Source organism: Hyperolius riggenbachi, chromosome 12 (genome assembly GCF_040937935.1).
Source record: "Hyperolius riggenbachi isolate aHypRig1 chromosome 12, aHypRig1.pri, whole genome shotgun sequence".
Lineage (NCBI taxonomy): Eukaryota > Metazoa > Chordata > Amphibia > Anura > Hyperoliidae > Hyperolius > Hyperolius riggenbachi.
This window is the reverse complement of record NC_090657.1, coordinates 50,605,135-50,627,747: the sequence shown is the minus strand read 5'-3', so window position 1 is coordinate 50,627,747 and position 22,613 is coordinate 50,605,135. Positions and strand designations below refer to the sequence as shown.

Here is a 22,613-nt window from a genome sequence, read left to right as displayed (position 1 = left end):
TTGAGGATATCCGGATCCGAAATACTGTAACTAAGGAAATGACGTCCTGGAGCCAATCAGGTGGCTCCCAGCAGAAGCCCTAGCAACCAATCACAGAGGGGAACCCTGGCCAGCCCCACCTGACCTCATTAAGCCACTCAGAGGGCTCCCAGCCTAAACCCTGGCACCCAATCACAGAAAGGAACACTGGCCAGCCCCCCTGTATAATAAGGAGGGCTGCCATGATGAGACATATCGTCTTAGCTTGCTGAATGCTCACTGAGAGACATGCTCCAGTGCTGGTGGCCTAGCAAAGGCTGTAAACAGTTATAAACCTAAAGCTGTTCAGTGATTAACCCCTTCACCACTATCACTACACTATTGTTAAATAGTTAATTAGCTTGATTGATGTCATCGTGTGACAGTCAGAGTGTGTGCTCCAGTGCTGCTGGGCCTCCTAGCAAGGGCTGTACACAGTGATAAGCTGTTCAGTGATTAACCCCTTCACTATCACTACACTATTTTTAAATCATTAATTAGCTTGATGTAATTTGTGTGACAGTCAGAGTGTGTGCTGCAGGCAGCTGCTATGTGTCTGTGTGTGTCCTGTGCACAGACCAGGCCAGCTGCTGCCTGCTGGCCAGCTATTAGCCTTAGGTATAGGTTAGGTTAGGTATTAGGGGATAGGATTACTGTGTTGTTGTGTAGTTGGTACTGTAGTACTGCAGTCATTGCTAGTAGTTGTTAGAGTAGTAGTACTACTGTGTTAGCTTTCTACAGAACTGCTGTGCTGTGAGCAGTGGCAGTGTGATAGTTAACGTGCACTAGTTTCTCCTCTGCTGTCTGACTGTCACTCTGCACGTGGCACAAGTCACGTGGCACAAGTCACGTGGCACTTGGCACGAGTCACTTGGCACTTGGCACGAGTCACTTGGCACGTGTCACTTAACGAGTGCCACTTGACAAGTGCCCTTTGACAAGTGACAGGTGACAAGTGCCACGCGACAGGTGACAAGTGCCACGCGACCGGTGACAAGTGCCACGCGACAGGTGACAAGTGCCACGCGACAGGTGACAAGTGCCACGCGACAGGTGGCAAGTGCCACGCGACAGGTGACAAGTGCCACGCGACAGGTGACAAGTGCCACGCGACAGGTGGCAAGTGCCACGCGACAGGTGGCAAGTGCCACGCGACAGGTGGCAAGTGCCACGCGACAGGTGGCAAGTGCCACGCGACAGGTGGCAAGTGCCACGCGACAGGTGGCAAGTGCCACGCGACAGGTGGCAAGTGCCACACGACACTTGGCAAGTGCCACGCGACACATGCTAAGTGCCAATTGCAACGTGCCACGTATAGCATGCTCCTTGCACACATTACACCTGCTGCTGCTGCTGCATTGCCCTGCTCCTGCTGCATGTGCAGCTCCCACCGCCAGGCCAGGGTGCCACAGGCCACTGATACCACCTATATTTAACCCAAAACACAATTGCTGCGTAATTTTTTGGAGGTGTCTTGGCTGAAAACTGCCATGTCCCAGTTGTGCGGTTGGACTTTGAACACAATGTGGGCTGCACGACTGCTGACTGATCCCCTTTACAAAATAATGATGCTACATGCCTCATATACCAAAAAAAGCATTTTTAAAGCAATTTAAAGGCCACTTCTTTTCCACAATTAAGTTTATTCAAAAAAAAAACTCAACAGTACAAATAACATACGATGTGTAACATGTATCTTCAGTAAAACAGGATACATACATAGCATAGAACAACATCCAATATTGTAGTATCATCCTTATAGTCTCACTGTTATTGTGTTTCTGCTGCTGACTGTGCCTATGGTAGATAGAGCCTGACAGAGTAGCACATTTGAGCTTTGTTTACGTATACCTATTTATATAGTAAGCTCTGGACATCGCTCTGTGTTGTATATTCATAGTAGTGTGTCCTATGGGGGGTCCCTCTTCTATCCGGATATCCCGGATACTAGGGTCTGATATCCGATTCGGATTGGAAAATTTTGAAATCAGATATCCGACCCGGATCGGATATCTGGGTATCCAGATCAGATTCGGATCCAGATTTTGAAAAAGGGGTATCCGAGCAGCACTGGTTACAGGTGGTGGAGAAGGAAGGTGAGGGACTAGAGGAAGTCCCAAGTTAGTATAAAAGTATTTTTTCTTTGTCTCAGGTACACTTTAACCTCTTGCCGACCGCGTCACGCCGATGGGTGTGACCGCGGCTGTAGCCCCAGGACCGCCTAACTCTGATTGGCATAAAGTCCTGGGGCTCTGTTTTGCAGGAGATCGCGCGCAGGCATCACCTGCTTGGTGGGCGGAGCTGAGCTCCGCCTTCAGTCTCCGAGCAGCCATCGCTGCTCGGAAGACTGTTACACGGCGAAACCGACGTGTATTTACATGGTCAGCGATGCGATCAGCAGCAGCGCTGTACTGGGGACAGCCGTGTGACACGGGGGACAAGAGAGCGTTCGGCTCTCATAGGCAGAAGCCTATGACAGCCGATCGCCGTGATTGGCCGGCTGGGGGGAGGGAGGGGATTTGTTAAAAAAAAAAAAAAAATAGTAATAAATATTTAAAAAAAACAAATAAATATTTATTTAAAAAAAAATAAACACGGGGGGTTGCGATCAGACCCCACCAGAGGGCTCTGTTGGTGGGGAGAAAAAGGGGGGGGGGGATCACTTGTGTGCAGAGTTGTACAGCCCTGCGGCTTGGCCTTAAAGCTGCAGTGGCCAATTAAACAGAAAACAGCCTGGTCACTAGGGGGGTTTAACACCATGGTCTTCAAGAAGTTAAAGAAAACCTGTATCAAGAAAAACATTCCCTGGGAGGTAGGTACTTCCCTTGGGAGGGGGAAGCCTCTGGATCCTAACGAGGGTTCCCCCATCCTCCGGTGTCCCGACAATCTCTTTCTGCAGCCCACTGATGTAAATGCGGCAATGTAAATATTTACCTTCCGGGATCCTGCGCAGGCGCACCAGCCGCTCTTCCTTCGGGTTAAAGGAATACTTAAGTCTAGAAAAAAAAATGACATTTACTCACCTGGGGCATCCCTCAGCCCCCCGAAGCTGGATGGTGCCCTCGCAGCCCCGCTCCGATCGTCCTGACCCCGCCGGCGGCTACTTCCGGTTCGGCGACAGCCGCCGACAGGCTGGGAACGCGGCTGATTTTCCGCGTTCCCAGCCGCTTGCCATAGCGTATATATATATATATATATATATACACGCTATAGCAGCATAGAGAGTGATAGCAGCGGCTGGGAACGCGGAAAATCAGCCGCGTTCCCAGCCTGTCGGCGGCTGTCGCCGAACCGGAAGTAGCCGCCGGCGGGGACAGGACAATCGGAGCGGGGATGCAAGGGCACCATCCAGCTTCGGGGGGCTGAGGGATGCCCCAGGTGAGTAAATGTCATTTTTTTTTCTAGACTTAAAGAGAATCTGTACTCTGAAATTCTTACAATAAAAAGCATACCATTCTATTCATTATGTGCTCCTGGTCCCCTCTGTGCTGTTTCTGCCATTCTCTGCTGCAAACCTGGCTTGTAATTGCCAGTTTTAGGCAGTGTTTACAAACAAACTAACCAGCTTCTAATAGGCTCAGCTAAGCAGAGTGTGTTAGTCACACAGAGCCTGCAGGGGGTGTGTACAGCTTCTAGCTAATCACAAGCAGCCCTGCACATTCCAGTCTGACTGCCTCAGCCTGACTGTGCCGACTATAGAGAGAAGATTAGATCATATAACAGAGATAACACAGCTACTGTGCAATTAGGAAAAGCTGCAGTAAGCCAGACCACATTAGAAAAGGCATAGGAACTTATAGCATAGAAGAAATAAAGATAAACAATTTGTTACAGAGTCTCTTTAAGTATTCCTTTAAGGTGGAAATAGCCGAACCTGATCGATCCGATCTACTGCGCAGGTGCGAGTCCTTTGTGCCTGTGCAGTAGAGCGGATACAATCGGGCTCAGCTATTTCCGCCTAACCCAAATGAAGAACCACTACTGCGCCTGCGCTGGATACCAGAGGGGTAAATATATCAAGCCTTGTCAGGCTTGTCGGGGGAGGATTGCGGGAGGATTCGGGGGAGCCAGTGTTGAATTGCCTGCAGCTACAGGGATGGGGAAGCCATATTGGGACCCTGAGACTTCCCCCTCACAGGGTAAGTACGGTGCTCTACAGTGGACTTTTTTTTTATTACAGAGTCTCTTTAAGTGAAGTGAAGTTTTATTTCAGGTTTGCTTTAAACTTTCCAGCCTCTTCTTAAGATTCCATTTTTTTTCCTTCATGCGTCACCCAAACAGGAAATTATGGATTTACTGCCTTGTAACTTCCTTATTGCATGCTCACTTTAAGTTCTACAATAGCTGGTAATTTTCCTATTCAGCAGCACTAATGACCCTCTTGTCATTGATGTGACTCTTGTGTCCTGTAAACCAATGTAATTGGAAGCCAGTTTAATGTCGTTTGTATCTATTCCATGCCAGGTGAAGGAGGTGCAGTGTTTATAGTACATGATCGTACGTGTTTAGCCAACAGGACTCCATTTCCAGCTGTGTTTACGCCAACACATAAGGGTCAGGGTGCCTGGCTATGGCGATATGTGGACTGTTGCCTGCAGGTGGAGGGAGTGACACAGGCCCGGTATAGGTAATTGGCATTCCACAGGCTCACAGGAAAGTTATAGAAAATAGATCAGAAAGCAACATGAACTGTCTAGTGAAAGTTAATCAGTTACTCAGAGCAAAGTTTCTCAGCTACCCGAGCTGCTGGGAGATCAGAAAATGGACAGATCATGGTCTGGAACCTGCTTCTTTGCTCACTCCATTGGCTCCCAATAAAGCGTAGACTGAAAAAAAGGCATATGGAAATTTGGGCGCCAAAAATCCTGATAGTAAAATATCAGTATGTAACCAATATTTTACCATTAAAATATCAGCATTAAATACTACTGATATTTACTATGGCTAAACCTGACCCTACTCTCACACAGAACCCCCCCCCCCCCCCCCTCCGAACACTGTTAATCCAGTCCAGGAGACTTGCAGGAGACTTCGGCTATAGCAGCGCACAGGGAGTAACTTTGGCACTGTCAGAAGACTGAGCTGAAGTTACTTTTAGAACACAATTCGGCTTCCAGTAATTGCTGGAAGCTGAATTATTTCATTCACCACCATCCATGGCGGCCTGGAGGGGGAATAGTATTTAACACGGCCGGGACTTGTGCAGCAGCAGGATCAGCCATATACCAGCTGTATCCTGCGCCCAAGTCTCCAGCACCGATTCCTCTCGTACCTCCCCCTCACAAACTTTTTATTGTTATGCTATTGAGGCAGACTTTATGTTAATCAGTAGTGCGCATTAGAGGTTATAATTACCATTCACCCCGTCTTAATGAAACCAGCAGTTGTGAATAAGAATTGCATAAAGCACACTCTGCTAAGAATAGTTTTATCGAAACAGAGGTGCCAGTATAGGATAAAATATATTAAAAACAGACAGTTTAAAAGGGGAGACTCAATATAACAAAAGCAGATAGAACAGAAGAACGAATATCTATTGAGCGCCTGGCCTTGGCTGAATAGATCAGTTTTCTTTTAATTGTCTGATGAAGCAAGCTATACACCCTTGAAACGCATTGCAGCCTTGTTAGAGTGATCAATAAATATTCATTCTTATCTGATATTGTTATATACAGCCAGCTTAAGGGGCCCATACACTCAGCCGATTTTCTGGCCGACCGATCGATCAAAGTCGATCGATCGATTGCAAATCGGTTGGCCAATTGACCGATCGACGGCCGATTTCAATCGATTTCGATGGATTTCCATAGAACTGGCAGGGTGGAAAATCTAGGTCGATCTGATGAGATTGCTTATCATTTTGCATTGGCCCTAATGGAAATCTGATGGAAAAAAAATGCCATCAGATCGAATTTCAATAGATTTCAAACTGAAATCTATTGGAATTCTATCCTGGTAAAAAATGTTCTAAAAACACATCAGATAGATCATAAGATGCATTTCTTATCTATCTGCTGCTAATCTGACGAGTGTATGGGCACCTTTACTCTACTCAGACTAGCCCAATACATACCTCCCAAATGTGGGACACTTGAAGACAAGCCCCTGCCTCATGTCTAACCACGCCCACACCACACCCCTAGGCATGCAAACCCCAAAGAATTCAGAAGCAAAAGTAGTTTTATTATTCAAGCCACTCTGGCCCTTTCTGTAATCACAAGTCCATAATTTTCATATTTGAAAGTAAGAAATATATCCGTTTCATTGACGGGAGTAAAGTTTAAAGAGAAACCGTGACCAAGAATTGAACTTCATCCCAATCAGTAGCTGATACCCACTTTTACATGAGAAATCTATTCCTTTTCACAAACAGATCTTCGGGGGCTCTGTATGGCTGATATTGTAGTGAAAACCCTCCCACAGTGTGATGTCAGGACCATGGTCCTGACAGTTTCCTGTCTGTGAACATTGCATTGTGGAGTAGGTAGAGAGATGAAGCCGGCACCATCAATAGTATTAATGCTCTTTTAATGGATGAAAAACATGCTGACAGTCAATATGCGACGTTTCAAGGCCCGCAGCCTCTTTCTCAAGCTAGACTGTGCATGACAAAATGTACAATGTATAATCAGCTTTATATACTCACAACATGTATTCAAGGCAGCCAATCTGGTTTGCGCACACAAACAACAACCAATAGGAACAGGTCCTACCTAGTGGACCTGATAGAGAACTCTGTTGCTGCCTACCTGATAGGGACGTTTGAAGTGGTGTCCCTCCCCTCCAACATAACGCCTATCTCCGCAAGAGCAGGATCGCTTCGCAATGCCGGGCTGTTGAGCGGAAGTCCGTTCCCATAGGCCACGCCCCCGGCGGACCACATGGGGAACCTGCCGCACTACGTAGAGGAGAAGGCGGCGGCATGCCGCCCACTCCCCTTCTGCCCGGCAACATGTGACGCGAGTGTGAAAACCCGCTCATTCGTCACAGGAATGTAAATAAGGAAGCGCGCTGTCTGCTCCTGACAGAGAGCATAGCGTGGGTCCGTGACCTAGCAACGGACCTCTTGCGTGCTGTATCATATATTACAATACATATAAATGGTGCTATCTATCCATCGAGGCAAACAACAGACCCATTGGTATATATAGTGACCCACATTAAGGGCAACTTCCTACTTATAGATTATGGTGTCAGTAATTGAATGTCAGGACTATAGAAAGGGGATACGGTAAACGCAGGAGACCAGGAGGAAAAAAGGGAGGAAAAAAACGGGAGGAAAAAGGAAGACAAACAGACACTAAAAGTCATCATGAGGAGGAAAGAGAGAGAGAGGAGGACATACGCCGGGCAGGATACCCACCGCTTCTATACAACTAAAAATAGATACAATAATAATAATGATAATAATAATTAATAGAGGAGGCTGGACAGCATGGAACGGGGGAACCCACTGAGGTTTTACAAACAGCACATGACAGACTATATCAAGGTTTGGAGGGGAGACGTAGACGAAACAGAAATACAGGGGACCGCGTCCCCTTTGTCACGAGATACAGTACACAGAGTGAGGATATCTCCAAAATCATTAGGAGACATTGGTATCTTTTGACCGATAGTTTCCCAGAAATACCCTTTTTTCAGCGTCCTCCATTGGTGTCTTACAAAAGAGCACCAAATTTAAGAGACCGTTTGGTCCATGCAGACATGGGACACGCTGAAGGGGGCAGATCTGATTCAACTAGAAAGGGAACTTTCCCATGCCTCAACTGTGTGCACTGTAGCTCGGTGACTAGGGGAGAATTTATTAGCCACCCACACACGGGAAGACAATTTAGGATCAATGGCTACTTTACTTGTGATACCGCATATGTGGTCTATATTCTGAAGTGTCCTTGTGGACTATTATACGTTGGTCAGACCACGCAAAAATTGAAGAAAAGGTTATCTTCACATAAGTATGCTATAAGAGAAAAACTGGTTGATCAGGCTGTCCCCTACCACTTTGTGGCAGCAAATCATCACGTTAGCCAACTTAAATTCCAAATTATAGAGCAGGTTCTGCCGTTGAGGAGGGGGGGAGATAGGGAGAGGAGGCTGCTATGGAGGGAGGCCCATTGGATCAAGAGACTGGACACCATGGAACCGAGGGGTTTAAATAGAGAATTAGATCTTGTACCCTTTATTTGATGGTTCCCCCGTTCCATGCTGTCCAGCCTCCTCTATTAATTATTATTATCATTATTATTATTGTATCTATTTTTAGTTGTATAGAAGCGGTGGGTATCCTGCCCGGCGTATGTCCTCCTCTCTCTCTCTTTCCTCCTCATGATGACTTTTAGTGTCTGTTTGTCTTCCTTTTTCCTCCCGTTTTTTTCCTCCCTTTTTTCCTCCTGGTCTCCTGCGTTTACCGTATCCCCTTTCTATAGTCCTGACATTCAATTACTGACACCATAATCTATAAGTAGGAAGTTGCCCTTAATGTGGGTCACTATATATACCAATGGGTCTGTTGTTTGCCTCGATGGATAGATAGCACCATTTATATGTATTGTAATATATGATACAGCACGCAAGAGGTCCGTTGCTAGGTCACGGACCCACGCTATGCTCTCTGTCAGGAGCAGACAGCGCGCTTCCTTATTTACATTCCTGTGACGAATGAGCGGGTTTTCCCGCTCGCGTCACATGTTGCCGGGCAGAAGGGGAGTGGGCGGCATGCCGCCGCCTTCTCCTCTACGTAGTGCGGCAGGTTCCCCATGTGGTCCGCCGGGGGCGTGGCCTATGGGAACGGACTTCCGCTCAACAGCCCGGCATTGCGAAGCGATCCTGCTCTTGCGGAGATAGGCGTTATGTTGGAGGGGAGGGACACCACTTCAAACGTCCCTATCAGGTAGGCAGCAACAGAGTTCTCTATCAGGTCCACTAGGTAGGACCTGTTCCTATTGGTTGTTGTTTGTGTGCGCAAACCAGATTGGCTGCCTTGAATACATGTTGTGAGTATATAAAGCTGATTATACATTGTACATTTTGTCATGCACAGTCTAGCTTGAGAAAGAGGCTGCGGGCCTTGAAACGTCGCATATTGACTGTCAGCATGTTTTTCATCCATTAAAAGAGCATTAATACTATTGATGGTGCCGGCTTCATCTCTCTACCTACTGCTCAAGATTCTGGAGTGTTGCCAGAAACGCCGTGGCACATCAAGCTTGATCTTCTAGAGGAGTGCTCCACCACCCACAAATACAACATTGCATTGTGGGAAATAACAGCTGTTTACAGCTGGGTCCAACTGCCAAAAAAGCAAACAACATCTCCTTCCACTGACATCACTTGCCAGCAGTAAAAATGTCACCATGTGGAAAATGTCAGAATGTAAATCAGGGACAGGAAAGATTTTACAGTGGGAAAACACGGACAATCATTTATACAGAATTGTAAAAATGAAGCACTTTTTTATTACATTATTTTCGCTGGAATTCCTCTTTAAAGGGGAACTGAAGAGTGAGGTATATGGAGGCTGTCATGTTTATTTCCTTTTAAGCAATACCAGTTGCCTGGCAGCCCTGCTGATCCTCTGCCTCTAATACTATTAACCATAGCCCCTGAACAAGCATGCAGCAGATCAGGTGTTTCAGTGGTTCAGACTTTAAAGTCAGATCTGACAAGACTAGCTGCATGCTTGTTTCTGGTTTTTATTCAGATACTGCTGCAGAGATATAGACCAGCAGGGCTGCCAGGCAACTGGTATTGATTAAAAGGAAATAAACAGGACAGCCTCCATGTAGCTCTCTCTTCAGTTCCCCTTTAAAGTCGATTAAACACATTTTTTCAGTAGAAAAATACATATATTTACATAGCTCAGTCGTGAAAGAGAGGCAAATGAAGAAGAAAGATGGACAGAGGGATTTGGTTTCCAAAGAAGTCCCTCTGAGAAAGGGACAGTTGGGAGCTTTGCCCATAGATGCAGAAAAGCGTATGCTGATACAGTAGCTACTGACCCAGTTTCAGCTCCAGGCCTTTGGCTACCGTGTGCTGGATTAACGTGAATGGAGTTTTGTTACTCACTATCAGGCACGTTGCCATGGTTACACCACACTTCCGATACCCCCAAGCAAACAAAAGGTGTGGTCATCCCTGCACAGACCCTCAATAGACAAAGGCAGGTGCTGGGTGGGAGAGTGAGGACTGGCCAAATCAAGTACATGTATTAACCCCTTGCATAGACTCCTTTTACTGGATTTTCCAGTTAGGCACACATACCCGAGGACTTGATTTGAATAGCAAGTACATAGTTACATAGTTATTTTGGTTGAAAAAAGACATACGTCCATCGAGATCAACCAGTATAAAGTACAACACCAGCCTGCTCCCTCACATATCCCTGTTGATCCAGAGGTAGGATTTAAAGCGGAACTGTAGTGAAAATTACAATGAATAGAATTGCTTTTTTCCTTTTTTTACAGTATTCGTTATTTAGCCAGTGTTTTCCCAATGTAAAATCTTTCCTCTCCCTGATTTACACATTCTTATCACCGGTGGTGACATCTTTAGTTCTGCCAGGTTATCTGTGCGGAATGTTTGTTACTGAGAGTTCTATGCATGGAGACAGATACTGCTTGGCAGTTGGAAAAGGCTGTTTCTTATAATGCAATGAGGTTTACAGACAGCAAACTGTCAGGACCGTGGTCATGACATCACACTGTGGGAGGGGTTTCACCACCATATCAGCCATACAGACTCCCCTGATGATCTATTTAAGAAAAAGTAAAGACTTCCTGTGGGAAAGGGGGTATCGGCTACTGATTGGAATGAAGTTCAATCCTTTGCTAAAGTCCCTCCTTAAATAGATTTTTTTTCTTTTTTACAATATTAATTTATAGATTATTTAGTCAGTGTTTGCCCACTGTAAAATCTGTCTTCACCCTGATTTACATTCTGAAATGTATCACAGGTGGCCACATCTCTAATCCTGTCAGGTGCAGCTCTGCGGAATGCTTGTTTCTGAGAATACCAAAGTCAGTGAAAATAATAACTGGTCTCCCAGAATGTTCTGGAAGGAGAATTCCACATAGATTAGCAGCCTAGGCTAAGCATCAGTGGGAGGGCGGGTCTTCATACCAATATAAAGCACTATGTAGATATAGGAAGTGTTTTTCCGATGCTGAAACCAAGGTATTTAATGTAAGTGGAACAGAGTAACCAAGCAGCTCGGGGTGACCCAAACCACTAGGAATGTATAGGGAGATAAAAGAGACCGAAAAGCCCTCCTACTAAAAAGCAATGCTTGGAGTGATTTGCCTTCTTAAAACAGAAGGAAACTTGCAATAATTCAGCTTTAAGTGAACATTTGTGGTTACCCACAATGCACCACTACTGGATATGCAAACTATCTCTTTATGTCCCTGAAGCCAGGCTAGCATCCAGAACCATTGGTGTATAGCAAGCCTATAACTTTACCTTCTACTCAGCCACATCAACCCCACATGCAGACAGCCTGTTTCAGATTTTTGGTCCTCATCAGTACATGCCAGGGATTGATATGGCTGTATGTTAAACTCCGAAACAGGCTGTCTACATGTGCGGTTGATGTGGCTGTGAAAAATGTAAATCTATAGGCTTGCTATACACCAGCGGTTCTGGATGCTAGCCTGGCTTACAGGGGCATAAAGCGATCATTTGCATGTTCAGTAGTGGTGCATTGTGGGTAACATAAGTGGGTATCCTGAATGATTGTAATGCTTTCTATCGTATGTTACTACAGTGCCTCTTTGCTGGATTTCAATAAACATACAGGTCTTAAGCAGGGGTGTAGCTAGACTTAATAGGGCTCCTCTGCAAAAATGATAGCATGGGCCCCCCTCAGTCCCCGAACCCCATGACGGTATGTGATCAGGAGCTGGGGAATGGCAGCAGAGTGTTCTTCTGTGAAGCAGCGTCTGGAAGCAGAAGGAAATGACACACGCTCCAGCACCTGGTTTTTGTGAGTAAATGGGGAGGTTTATTTGCTAACTGGCTGCACTTGTGTTGGGAAGAGAGAGGTGGGGGCCCCTAATGCCTCTAGGCCCCCTGCGATGGCAGGGACTGCAGAAGTGATTGCTAAGCCCATGGTTTTAAGCATCTGTAGATGGAATGGGACTGTTATAGATGTTTGCCCTCACCTGAATCCTGCACCATCGGTGCTCCTATTGGGCTGACTGGTGATTGTCTTTCTTGACTCCATATCCTAAAAAAACAGGACGGAAATCAGTAATAGTAAGTATATTGCATAAATGATCAAAGACACATCTGAAGACATTTTAACTACCATTAGGTATAAGTTCACAAAACAATCATAAAGTGTGAGTCAATAATAAAGTGTGGCTAGTAAGAAGAAGAATGTAACTTGATAATTGAAATGGTTCATATTTCACAATATTCATTTATAAATGATTTAGTCAGAGTTTGCCATTGCAAAATCTTTCCTCTCCTTGATTCACATGCTTACATTTATCACAGATTGTGTCATCTATACTGTTGGTAAGGTGCATCACTGCAGAACAGGGGCGGCTCCAGGAAATTTTTTAGGGGTTGCTGTGCAGGTGCTGGATCTTTTCTAGGGGTAGCTGCGAACGCACCACTGCAAAAAAAGGGGCATGGCCAAAACCGGTAGGCGTGGTCAAAAGGGGGCAGGTCTATGCACTGTAAAGTGGGCGTGTATAGGTAATATAGTTGCCCCAGTAAGGTAGTATAGTTCCCCAGTATAAGTAGTATAGCTGTCCCAGTATATGTAATATAGTTGCCCCAATATGGGTGGTATAGATGCCCCAGTATAGGTAGTATAGTTGCCCCAGTATGGGTGGTATAGGTAGTATACAGTGGCTTGCAAAAGTATTCGGCCCCCTTGAAGTTTTCCACATTTTGTCACATTACTGCCACAAACATGAATCAATTGTATTGGAATTCCACGTGAAAGACCAATACAAAGTGGTGTACACGTGAGAAGTGGAACGAAAATCATAACATTTGTTATGCAAAGTGGGATGTGCGTAATTATTCAGCCCCCCTGAGTCAATACTTTGTAGAACCACCTTTTGCTGCAATTACAGCTGCCAGTCTTTTAGGGTATGTCTCTACCAGCTTTGCGCATCTAGAGACTGAAATCCTTGCCCATTCTTCTTTGCAAAACAGCTCCAGCTCAGTCAGATTAGATAGACAGCGTTTGCGAACAGCAGTTTTCAGATCTTGCCGCAGATTCTCGATTGGATTTAGATCTGGACTTTGACTGGGCCATTCTAACACATGGATATGTTTTGTTTTAAACCATTCCATTGTTGTTCTGGCTTTATGTTTAGGGTCGTTGTCCTGCTGGAAGGTGAACCTCCGCCCCAGTCTCAAGTCTTTTGCAGACTCCAAGAGGTTTTCTTCCAAGATTGCCCTGTATTTGGCTCCATCCATCTTCCCATCAACTCTGACCAGCTTCCCTGCCCCTGCTGAAGAGAAGCATGATGCTGCCACCACCATATTTGACAGTGGGGATGGTGTGTTCAGAGTGATGTGCAGTGTTAGTTTTCCACAACACATAGCATTTTAGCCAAAAAGTTTCATTTTGGTCTCATCTGACCAGAGCACCTTCTTCCACGTTTGCTGTGTTCCCCACATGGATTGTGGCAAACTGCAAACAGGACTTCTTATGCTTTTCTGTTAACAATGGCTTTCTTCTTGCCACTGTTCCATAAAGGCCAATTTTGTGCAGTGCACGACTAATAGTTGTCCTATGGACAGAGTCTCCCACCTGAGCTGTAGATCTCTGCAGCTTGTCCAGAGTCACCAGGGGCCTCCTGACTGCATTTCTGATCAGCGCTCTCCTTGTTCGGCCTGTGAGTTTAGGTGGACGGCCTTGTCTTGGTAGGTTTACAGTTGTGCCATACTCCTTCCATTTCTGAATTATCGCTGGAACAGTGCTCTGTGGGATGTTCAAGGCTTTGGAAATCTTTTTGTAGCCTAAGCCTGCTTTAAATTTCTCAATAACTGTATCCCTGACCTGTCTGGTGTGTTCTTTGGACTTCATGGTGTTGTTGCTCCCAATATTCTCTTAGACAACCTCTGAGGTCGTCACAGAGCAGCTGTATTTGTACTGACATTAGATTACACACAGGTGCACTCTTTTTAGTCATTAGCACTCATCAGGCAATGTCTATGTGCAACTAACTGCACTCAGACCAAAGGGGGCTGAATAATTACGCACACCCCACTTTGCAGTTATTAATTTGTAAAAAAATGTTTGGAATCATGAAAGATTCTCATTCCACTTCTCACATATACACCACTTTGTATTGGTCTTTCACGTGCAATTCCAATAAAATTGATTCATGTTTGTGGCAGTAATGTGACAAAATGCAGAAAACTTCAAGGGGGCCAAATACTTTTGCAAGCCACTGTAGTTCCCCAGTATAGGTAGTATAGCTGTCCCAGGTGACTTGTAACATGTAGTGCGTCTTGCTCAATAAACTACAAACGCAAGTTTGAAGCTTGTGGAGTGCCTTTTTCTACATTGTTGGAGTTCAAGGCAGGAGTGGTGTACCTGCAGGAAAAGAGCACTGGCATACGCTACCTATTTCAAGGTATAGCAACCTTCTAAGTACCAAGGTGACTACTGACGTATAGCTGCCCCAGTATAGGTAGTGTAGCTGCCCCAGTATAGGTAATGTAGCTACCCCAGAATAGGTAATGTAGCTGCCCCAGTATAGGTAGTGTAGCTGCCCCAGTATAGGTAATGTAGCTACCCCAGTATAACAACAACAAATAACATTTGTAGAGCGCTTTTCTCCCATAGGACTCAAAGCGCATAAGCATGGCTCAGACCATCGTGGTACAGAGGAAGAATTTTATAAGTCCGGAAATGCCAGGCTAAACAGGTGGCTTTTTAGTCTAGATTTGAATAGCTCCAGGGATGGTGCTGTCTTTACTGGGTGTGGCAGGGAGTTCCAAAGAGTAGGGGCTGCATGACAGAAGGCTCTATCTCCAGATTTTTTGAGGTGCACTCTGGGAGTGACCAAGTTTATAGAACTTGCTGATCTGAGGTTGTGAGAGGTGTGGTGCAGCTTCAGCAAGTCCTTCATGTATCCAGGGCCCAGATTGTGCAGGGATTTGAATGTCAGCAGTAGAATCTTGAAGAGTATTCTCCATTCTACTGGTAGCCAGTGCAGTGAGAGAAGGATCGGTGTAATGTGACAGTGGCGAGGCTGGTTTGTTAGCAATCTGGCAGCAGCATTCTGCACTAATTGCAGGCGACGCAGGTCCTTTTTGGGGAGGCCAGCATAAAGGGCATTGCAGTAGTCCAGCCGTGATGTGATGAAGGCGTGAACTAGGGTTGGAAGATCCTCTGGAGGAATCAAATGTTTAATCTTTGCAATGTTCTTCAGATGAAAGTAGGAAGATTTAACTACAGATGAAATTTGGTTTCTGAAACTCAAATCCCCATCGATTAGTACACCAAGGCTGTGCACAAGGTTGGAGCTGTTTATGTCTGAATTCCCAATGTAGTTGCCCCAGTATAGGTAGTGTAGCTGCCCCAGTATAGGTAGTGTAGCTGCCCCAGTATAGGTAGTGAAGCTGCCCCAGTATAGGTAGTGTAGCTGCCCCAGTATAGGTAGTGTAGCTGCCTCAGTATAGGTAATGTAGCTGCCTCAGTATAGGTAGTGTAGCTGCCCCAGTATAGGTCATGTAGCTGCCCCAGTATGGGTAGTATAGCTGCCCCAGTATGGGTAGTATAGCTGCCCCAGTGTAGGTAGTATAGGTGCCCCAGTATCGGTAGTATAGGTGCCCCAGTATCGGTAGTATAGGTGCCCCAGTGTAGGTAGTGTAGCTGCCCGAGTATGGGTCATATAGCTGCCCCAGTGTAGGTAGTATAGCTGCCCCAGTGTAGGTAGTATAGCTGCCCCAGTATGGGTAGTATCGCTGCCCCAGTGTAAGTAGTATAGCTGCCCCAGTGTAAGTAGTATAGCTGCCCCAGTGTAAGTAGTGTAGCTGCCCCAGTGTAAGTAGTGTAGCTGCCCCAGTGTAAGTAGTGTAGCTGCCCCAGTGTAAGTAGTGTAGCTGCCCCAGTGTAAGTAGTGTAGCTGCCCCAGAGTAAGTAGTGTAGCTGTCACAGTATAGGTAGTGTAGCTGCCCCAGTGTAAGTAGTGTAGCTGCCCCAGTATAGGTAGTGTAGCTGCCCCAGTATAGGTAGTGTAGCTGCCCCAGTATAGGTAGTATAGCTGCCCCAGTATAGGTAGTATAGCTGCCCCAGTATAGGTAGTATAGCTGCCCCAGTATAGGTAGTATAGCTGCCCCAGTATAGGTAGTATAGCTGCCCCAGTATAGGTAGTATAGCTGCCCCAGTATAGGTAGTATAGCTGCCCCAGTATAGGTAGTATAGCTGCCCCAGTATAGGTAGTATAGCTGCCCCAGTATAGGTAGTATAGCTGCCCCAGTATAGGTAGTATAGCTGCCCCAGTATAGGTAGTATAGCTGCCCCAGTATGGGTAGTATAGCTGACCCAGTATAGGTAATATAGCTGACCCAGTATAGGTAATATAGCTGACCCAGTATAGGTAATATAGCTGACCCAGTGTAGGTAGTATTACTGCCCCAGTGTAGGTAGTGTAGCTGCCCCAGTGTAGGGAGTATATCTGGCCCAGCCTGCTCCCCCCTCCGTTCCTGCGGCTGCCTCTCGTGTATCCCTTCTGAGCTGGTGGCCGCTTCCTCTATGCCCGACCGTTCCTGCCGCCGCCTCCTCCTTCTCTCCTGCGTCAGGCTGCTTCTCCCCGCCTCCTCTCCCTCTGTAGTTAGATTATGTAGCTTAGCTACAAGCATTTTCTTGTAGTACTGCTCTATTTACAGACGGAGCAGGGAGAGAGAGCGGTGCGGCAGGTGCTCAGGGGGTGCTTTAACTATTTTTGGGGGTCACCCCAAAGCACCCCCCTGGCACTGCCCATGCTGCAGAATGTTTGTTTGTTGTGTGATCCTAAGTGACACGTGGTCCAAAGCCAGGACAAGGTCCTCCAGCACCCAAGGCTGAGACACCAAAGTGTGCCCTCCCACCCCAGCTGTCACACACTGATTGCTATTGGACTAAGAGGCACCCCAGGGTCCCCAATACCTTAGTCTCTAGTTATCTGGCTTGCAGTCACTGCCATGTATCCCCTTTCCTTATTTCTCTCTGCTTCAAACACAATAGGGGAATGATAGCTGAGTGAGGTGTGCGCCCCTTCTACACTGCGCCCTGAGGCTGGAGCCTCTCTCGCCTCTGCCTCAGCCCGGCCCTTGTCTCCCAGAGTGCACTGGGAGGAGAAGGCTAAGTAACGTCATAGCCTTGGCCAAACATCACTGGGAGGGTGGGGCTGCACACCAATCTACTGTAATATATAGCTATAGGAGGTGTTTGTGATGCTGAAACCAGGATAATTCATACGGTATCCTAAATAGTATACTACATTCCACTATATGTTGTTGTGGTGCCTCTTTAAGGTACACACACTTATTATCGGACTCAATCCCCCCAGGCAACAGTTCTGGGCAGAGTTCTGTACTGACACATTGCAGGTTCTTTGGCTATGGAGGAGGAAGGAGGGCCTACAGAGTACCCAGTTAAGTGGCATGGAACAGGAACAGAGCAGGGCCATCCACCAGCCAGAGGCCTAGCGGGTGTCAAGTGGCCCACCTGCCACCTTCTCTGACCTCTCTCCAATTCAGCTTACCAAAAGGACAACAAGGGGGGGTCCAAATCTACTACCTTGCCTAGGGCCCCATTATATCTTAATCCATCTGTAAACAGGAAGGGTGAGGGGTAGTTCAATGGCTCCCACCCTTGCTCTGATGAGACGATCCACGACCGCCAGTCCGGATCTCCTGCCGACTATTTAGGGAGGAATGGGGGGCCTCGTACACATGCTAGATTCTCGGCATAGGCAGCCCAAACCGTCCACCTTGGCTGATAACCATCCAGGTTGTATACAAGGTTTTAGATTATTACACTGTTTTCCACTATGAAGCCAAACATGCCAGTGTACTGTATGTCCCGTCCCTGGCTCTGCTTGCCTATCATATTATTGTCCATTAAGACGTTTATTTGAGGCTGTTATTTTCTGGCATGGGTACAGTCACCGGACCGGATACGTCTCCTGCCAGCACCTGCTTCCATTGTCTGCCGATCTCCGCATATGTCCCGCTCCTCTCTTGGCACACTTGTCACCTTTGTTTCCCATGACTGAGACTTTATCCCTCAGTAAATACACTGATCTGTTGTGTTCCACAGATGATATCATATGCTTGCTCTATATTTGCGTATTGTCAATGAGCTAACTTCATTGCAGGTTGTTTACTGCCTTTATAAACATAAAAGCTATAGCAGTGCTCAAACCAGTTAAGAAAATATGTCTATCTTTATTGAACCACATACAGAAAAAATTCCTACCCATTTCCCAAACACAACCACACAAAAACAAGGAAGCCCTAACCCCTAAAAACACAATCCACCTTCCTATATGGGGCACACGGTGTGCCGAGCTTATGTAAGGGCTGCATGTATATTGTGAGGAGTGAGTGGTGCTAAGCAGTGATCGGGACTTGATCCCTCAAGGCCAAGGCTGTACTGACAAGTCGTTAGCCTGCAGGCTAGGATTGGATTCTGTTGCCATGCAGGAAGGGGGGGGGGGTGGCAGCAGACGAGTGACGTCATGTGAGGGGTGGGATGAGTGAGGGGAACAGTGCTCTCAGCCAGCACCTGGCCGTAGGTGGGGGCCTCGAGGGCAGCTGTTAACATGCTAGTTTCATCTAACATGTATGTGTACACAACAGCCTTCCTCCATCCTGCTAGAGACTGACAGGTGTGGTAGGCTATAAATTCAGCAGAGGGGCGTCTCTTCAACTGACAGAGCAATCACTGCCTTGCATGGCCATGTGACTTAGGGAGGAGTGGTTCAGACTGACTGGCAATGGACCAGTAATGGTTGGTCACTGAGGGAGACATGAGGATCTATAAATTGCGGCGGCAGCTACTATGTTTTTATATAGAACTTTTTAACACCCATAACCGATTTAAAATCATGTTCTATTAAGTCCAAGCTAAAAATACTTTCCCATATTGGTGCTGAATGTACATAGCCACAAAATAAAATTCCATGTACCCACCGCACTGTGTTCATTATGCAGCCTGGAACCTCACCCTGCATTGCAAGCACTCCAATCTAATCAGAAATGTTTCTGCTGTAATAAATCCTATCTCAGTCAGCCTGGATCTATTTGGTACATTGCCGACAAGAAGGAAGCTTGTCATAACCCCTCCCACAATCCTGCTCCTCACTGATTGGCTGAGGGCACGGAGGAGCCGGCTGAGGGCAGTTCAGTGTGACACAAAGCTGAAATCTGATCTATGCTGTGCTTACATGTTTACAAAGCAGGCTAGCTATGACAGTGCAGATTCTAGGAGAAAAAAAGTAAGGGAAGAAATGACATCCGTATTGGCTTCAGTCAGAGGGGATCAAGATAGCAAATGCCAGGAAAACAATTCTCTTTTTATTTACTATATAAAATTCACTGAAGTCAAAACGTGGACAGTACAGTACATCGGTTATATAAGTAGAACAAGTAGTTATCTACTTATATATCTGTGGGTTTTTTTTTCCTGGCATAGTATGGCTGTCGCTGCTGCTTTAAAAGTGACGTTGAAGTATCTTCCTGTATATCGTATCTCTAAGTAACGTCTATGAACCAGGAAAAATACTTTTCCTTTTGTGCAACAGAAAAACGGCCTCCAAGACGCACTTTCCAGCGATGACTCGGATTATGAAGTTATAGAAGAGCCTGGTGGGAAACCAGCGAGCGTGAGGAAGAAGGAGGAGGCAGATGAACCGGTTCTGATTGGCTGCAGCCAGATCCTGAGGATGGAGGATGTCAGGCAGGCAAGTGACACTATCTCTAATGACAACCTGCATACTGATTATTATTCCCCATTATAAACCATCTTACATACACGTTACATGCCTGTACTTGTGATACACATACAAAACCATTTATGTAACACAATCACACAGCAAGTTTCCCATGCACCACCTGCCTCGCCCTGACAGGACTCTCTACTCTTATTACAACAAGCACAATGCTGTACAACTTAGAGGCTAGGTGCACACATAGCAGAAACGCTAACGTTGCGGAAAACGCTGCGTTTTTGCCGCTAATGGAAGTCTATGGGCCGCAGGTGAAACCGCAAATAAAGAACGCATATGCGTTTTATATGCGTGCGTTTTCAAAAACGCTGGTTTTGTTGCATAGTGTGCAAAAACGCACATAATTAAATCAATGGGAACGCAATGGTATGCGTTTTTCATGTGTTTTTTTTCCCCAAAAAAATTGTTTTGTGATGTATTTCCGCTTCCTGTTGTCTTTCTTGTGATTTGCATAAATGGAAATATAAAAATGCATGAAAAAGCATACAAAACGCATATGCGAACCGCAAATGCATTAAAGCGCATGCAAAACGCTTGAAAAATGCATCTGTGGTAAAAAAACCGCAAGTGCACCAAAAACAAAGTAAAAACGCGCAAAAAACACATACAACATGAAATGAAAACATAACATAAAACGCAGCCTTTCATGTTAGGTTATGTGTGTGTCCTAACATGAAAAGGGCGTATGCAGCAGTGGACTAATTGGACGCTGCCATAGGCACCAATATAAAATATCTGTATTTTGGGGCGCCAGAGCGGACATTTTGGGCCTCCACTATATATTGGGGCGCCTCAGGCGCCCAAATGCCAAGATTTTAAGGCGCCTATAGTGACGCCCGAGAATTTGGGGTTTTTTTTCCAGACAGGAGTGTGGGGGATGAGGTTAGGTTAACCACTTGCCGACCGCCCCCAGCCGATGGGCGGCGGCAAAGACTGGGCCCAAACGACCGCAATACGCCCATCGGCGGGGGCGGCTGCGGGAGTGGCTATGCGGCGATCGCGTCATTCGTGACGCGATCAGCCGCCGGGGACTGGCTCCGCCCACCGCTCGTAGTAACCCGCCGGCTGTTCGGAAGCGCCGGCGGGTTACTAGCACCCGGATCGCCGCATTTACATTGTATAATAGGCTTTGTAATGTATACAAAGCCTATTATACTGGCTGCCTCCTGCCCTGGTGGTCCCAGTGTCCGAGGGACCACCAGGGCAGGCTGCAGCCACCCTAGTCTGCACCCAAAGCACACTGATTTCCCCCCCCCCTGCCCCCTGATCGCCCACAGCACCCCTCAGACCCCCCCCCCCCCCTGCCCACCCCCCAGACCACTGTTTGCACCCAGTCACCCCCCTAATCACCCATCAATCACTCCCTGTCACTATCTGTCAACGCTATTTTTTTTTTATCCCCCCCCCCTGTCCACTGCCCCCTCCTGATCACCCCCCACCCCTCAGATTCTCCCCAGACCCCCCCCCCCCCCGTGTACTGTATGCATCTATCCCCCCTGATCACCTGTCAATCACCCGTCAATCACCCGTCAATCACCAGTCAATCACCAGTCAATCACCAGTCAATCACCAGTCAATCACCAGTCAATCACCCCCTGTCACTGCTACCCATCAATCAGCCCCTAACCTGCCTCTTGCGGGCAATCTGATCACCCACCCACACCAATAGATCGCCCGCAGATCCGACATCAGATCACCTCCCAAATCCATTGTTTACATCTATTCTCTCCTCTAAACACCCACTAATTACCCATCAATCACCTATCAATCACCCCCTATCACCACCTGTCACTGTTACCCATCAGATTAGACCCTAATCTACCCCTTGCGGGCACCCAATCACCCGCCCACACGCTCAGATTGCCCTCAGACCCCTCCTTTATCAATTCGCCAGTGCAATATTTACATCTGTTATTCCCTGTAATAAAGGTGCCCATACACTCGTCAGATTGGCAGCAGACAGATAAGAAATGCATCTGATGATCTATCTGATGCGTTTTTAGAACATTTTTTACCAGGATAGAATTCCAATAGATTTCAGTTTGAAATCTGTTGAAATTCGATCTGATGGCATTTTTTTGCCATCAGATTTCCATTAAGGCCAATGCAAACTGATAAGCAATCACATCAGATCGACCTAAATTTTCCACCCTGCTAGTTCGATGGAAATCCATCGAAATCGATCGAAATCGGCCGTCGATCGGTCGATTGGCCAACCGATTTGCGATCGATCGATCGATCGATCGATCGCGATCGATCGGTCGGCCAGAAAATCGGCTGAGTGTATGGGCTGCTTAACCCACTGATCACCTGTCAATCACCTATCAATCACCCCCTGTCACTGCCACCCATCAATCACCCCCTGTCACTGCCACCCATCAATCAGCCCCTAACCTGCCCCTTGCGGGCAATCTGATCACCAACCCACACCAATAGATCGCCCGCAGATCCGACATTAGATCACCTCCCAAGTGCAGTGTTTACATCTCTTCTCTCCTCTAAACACCCACTAATTACCCATCAATCACCCCCTATCACCACCTGTCACTGTTACCCATCAGATTAGACCCTAATCTGCCCCTTGCGGGCACCCAATCACCCGCCCACACACTCAGATTGCCCTCAGAC

At 46.7% G+C, this 22,613-nt stretch overlaps 1 protein-coding gene across 2 annotated transcripts in view; it reads left to right on the top strand.

The window, feature by feature from the left end:
• TLDC2 (TBC/LysM-associated domain containing 2) overlaps positions 1-22,613 on the top strand; it is a 46,903-nt gene that overhangs the window by 10,924 nt on the left and 13,366 nt on the right. For both annotated transcript variants that reach the window (XM_068264204.1, XM_068264203.1), the window contains exon 2: positions 19,782-19,940. In XM_068264204.1, coding sequence (XP_068120305.1) covers positions 19,782-19,940 — 159 coding nt within the window. The remainder of the gene's footprint in view (positions 1-19,781; positions 19,941-22,613) is intronic.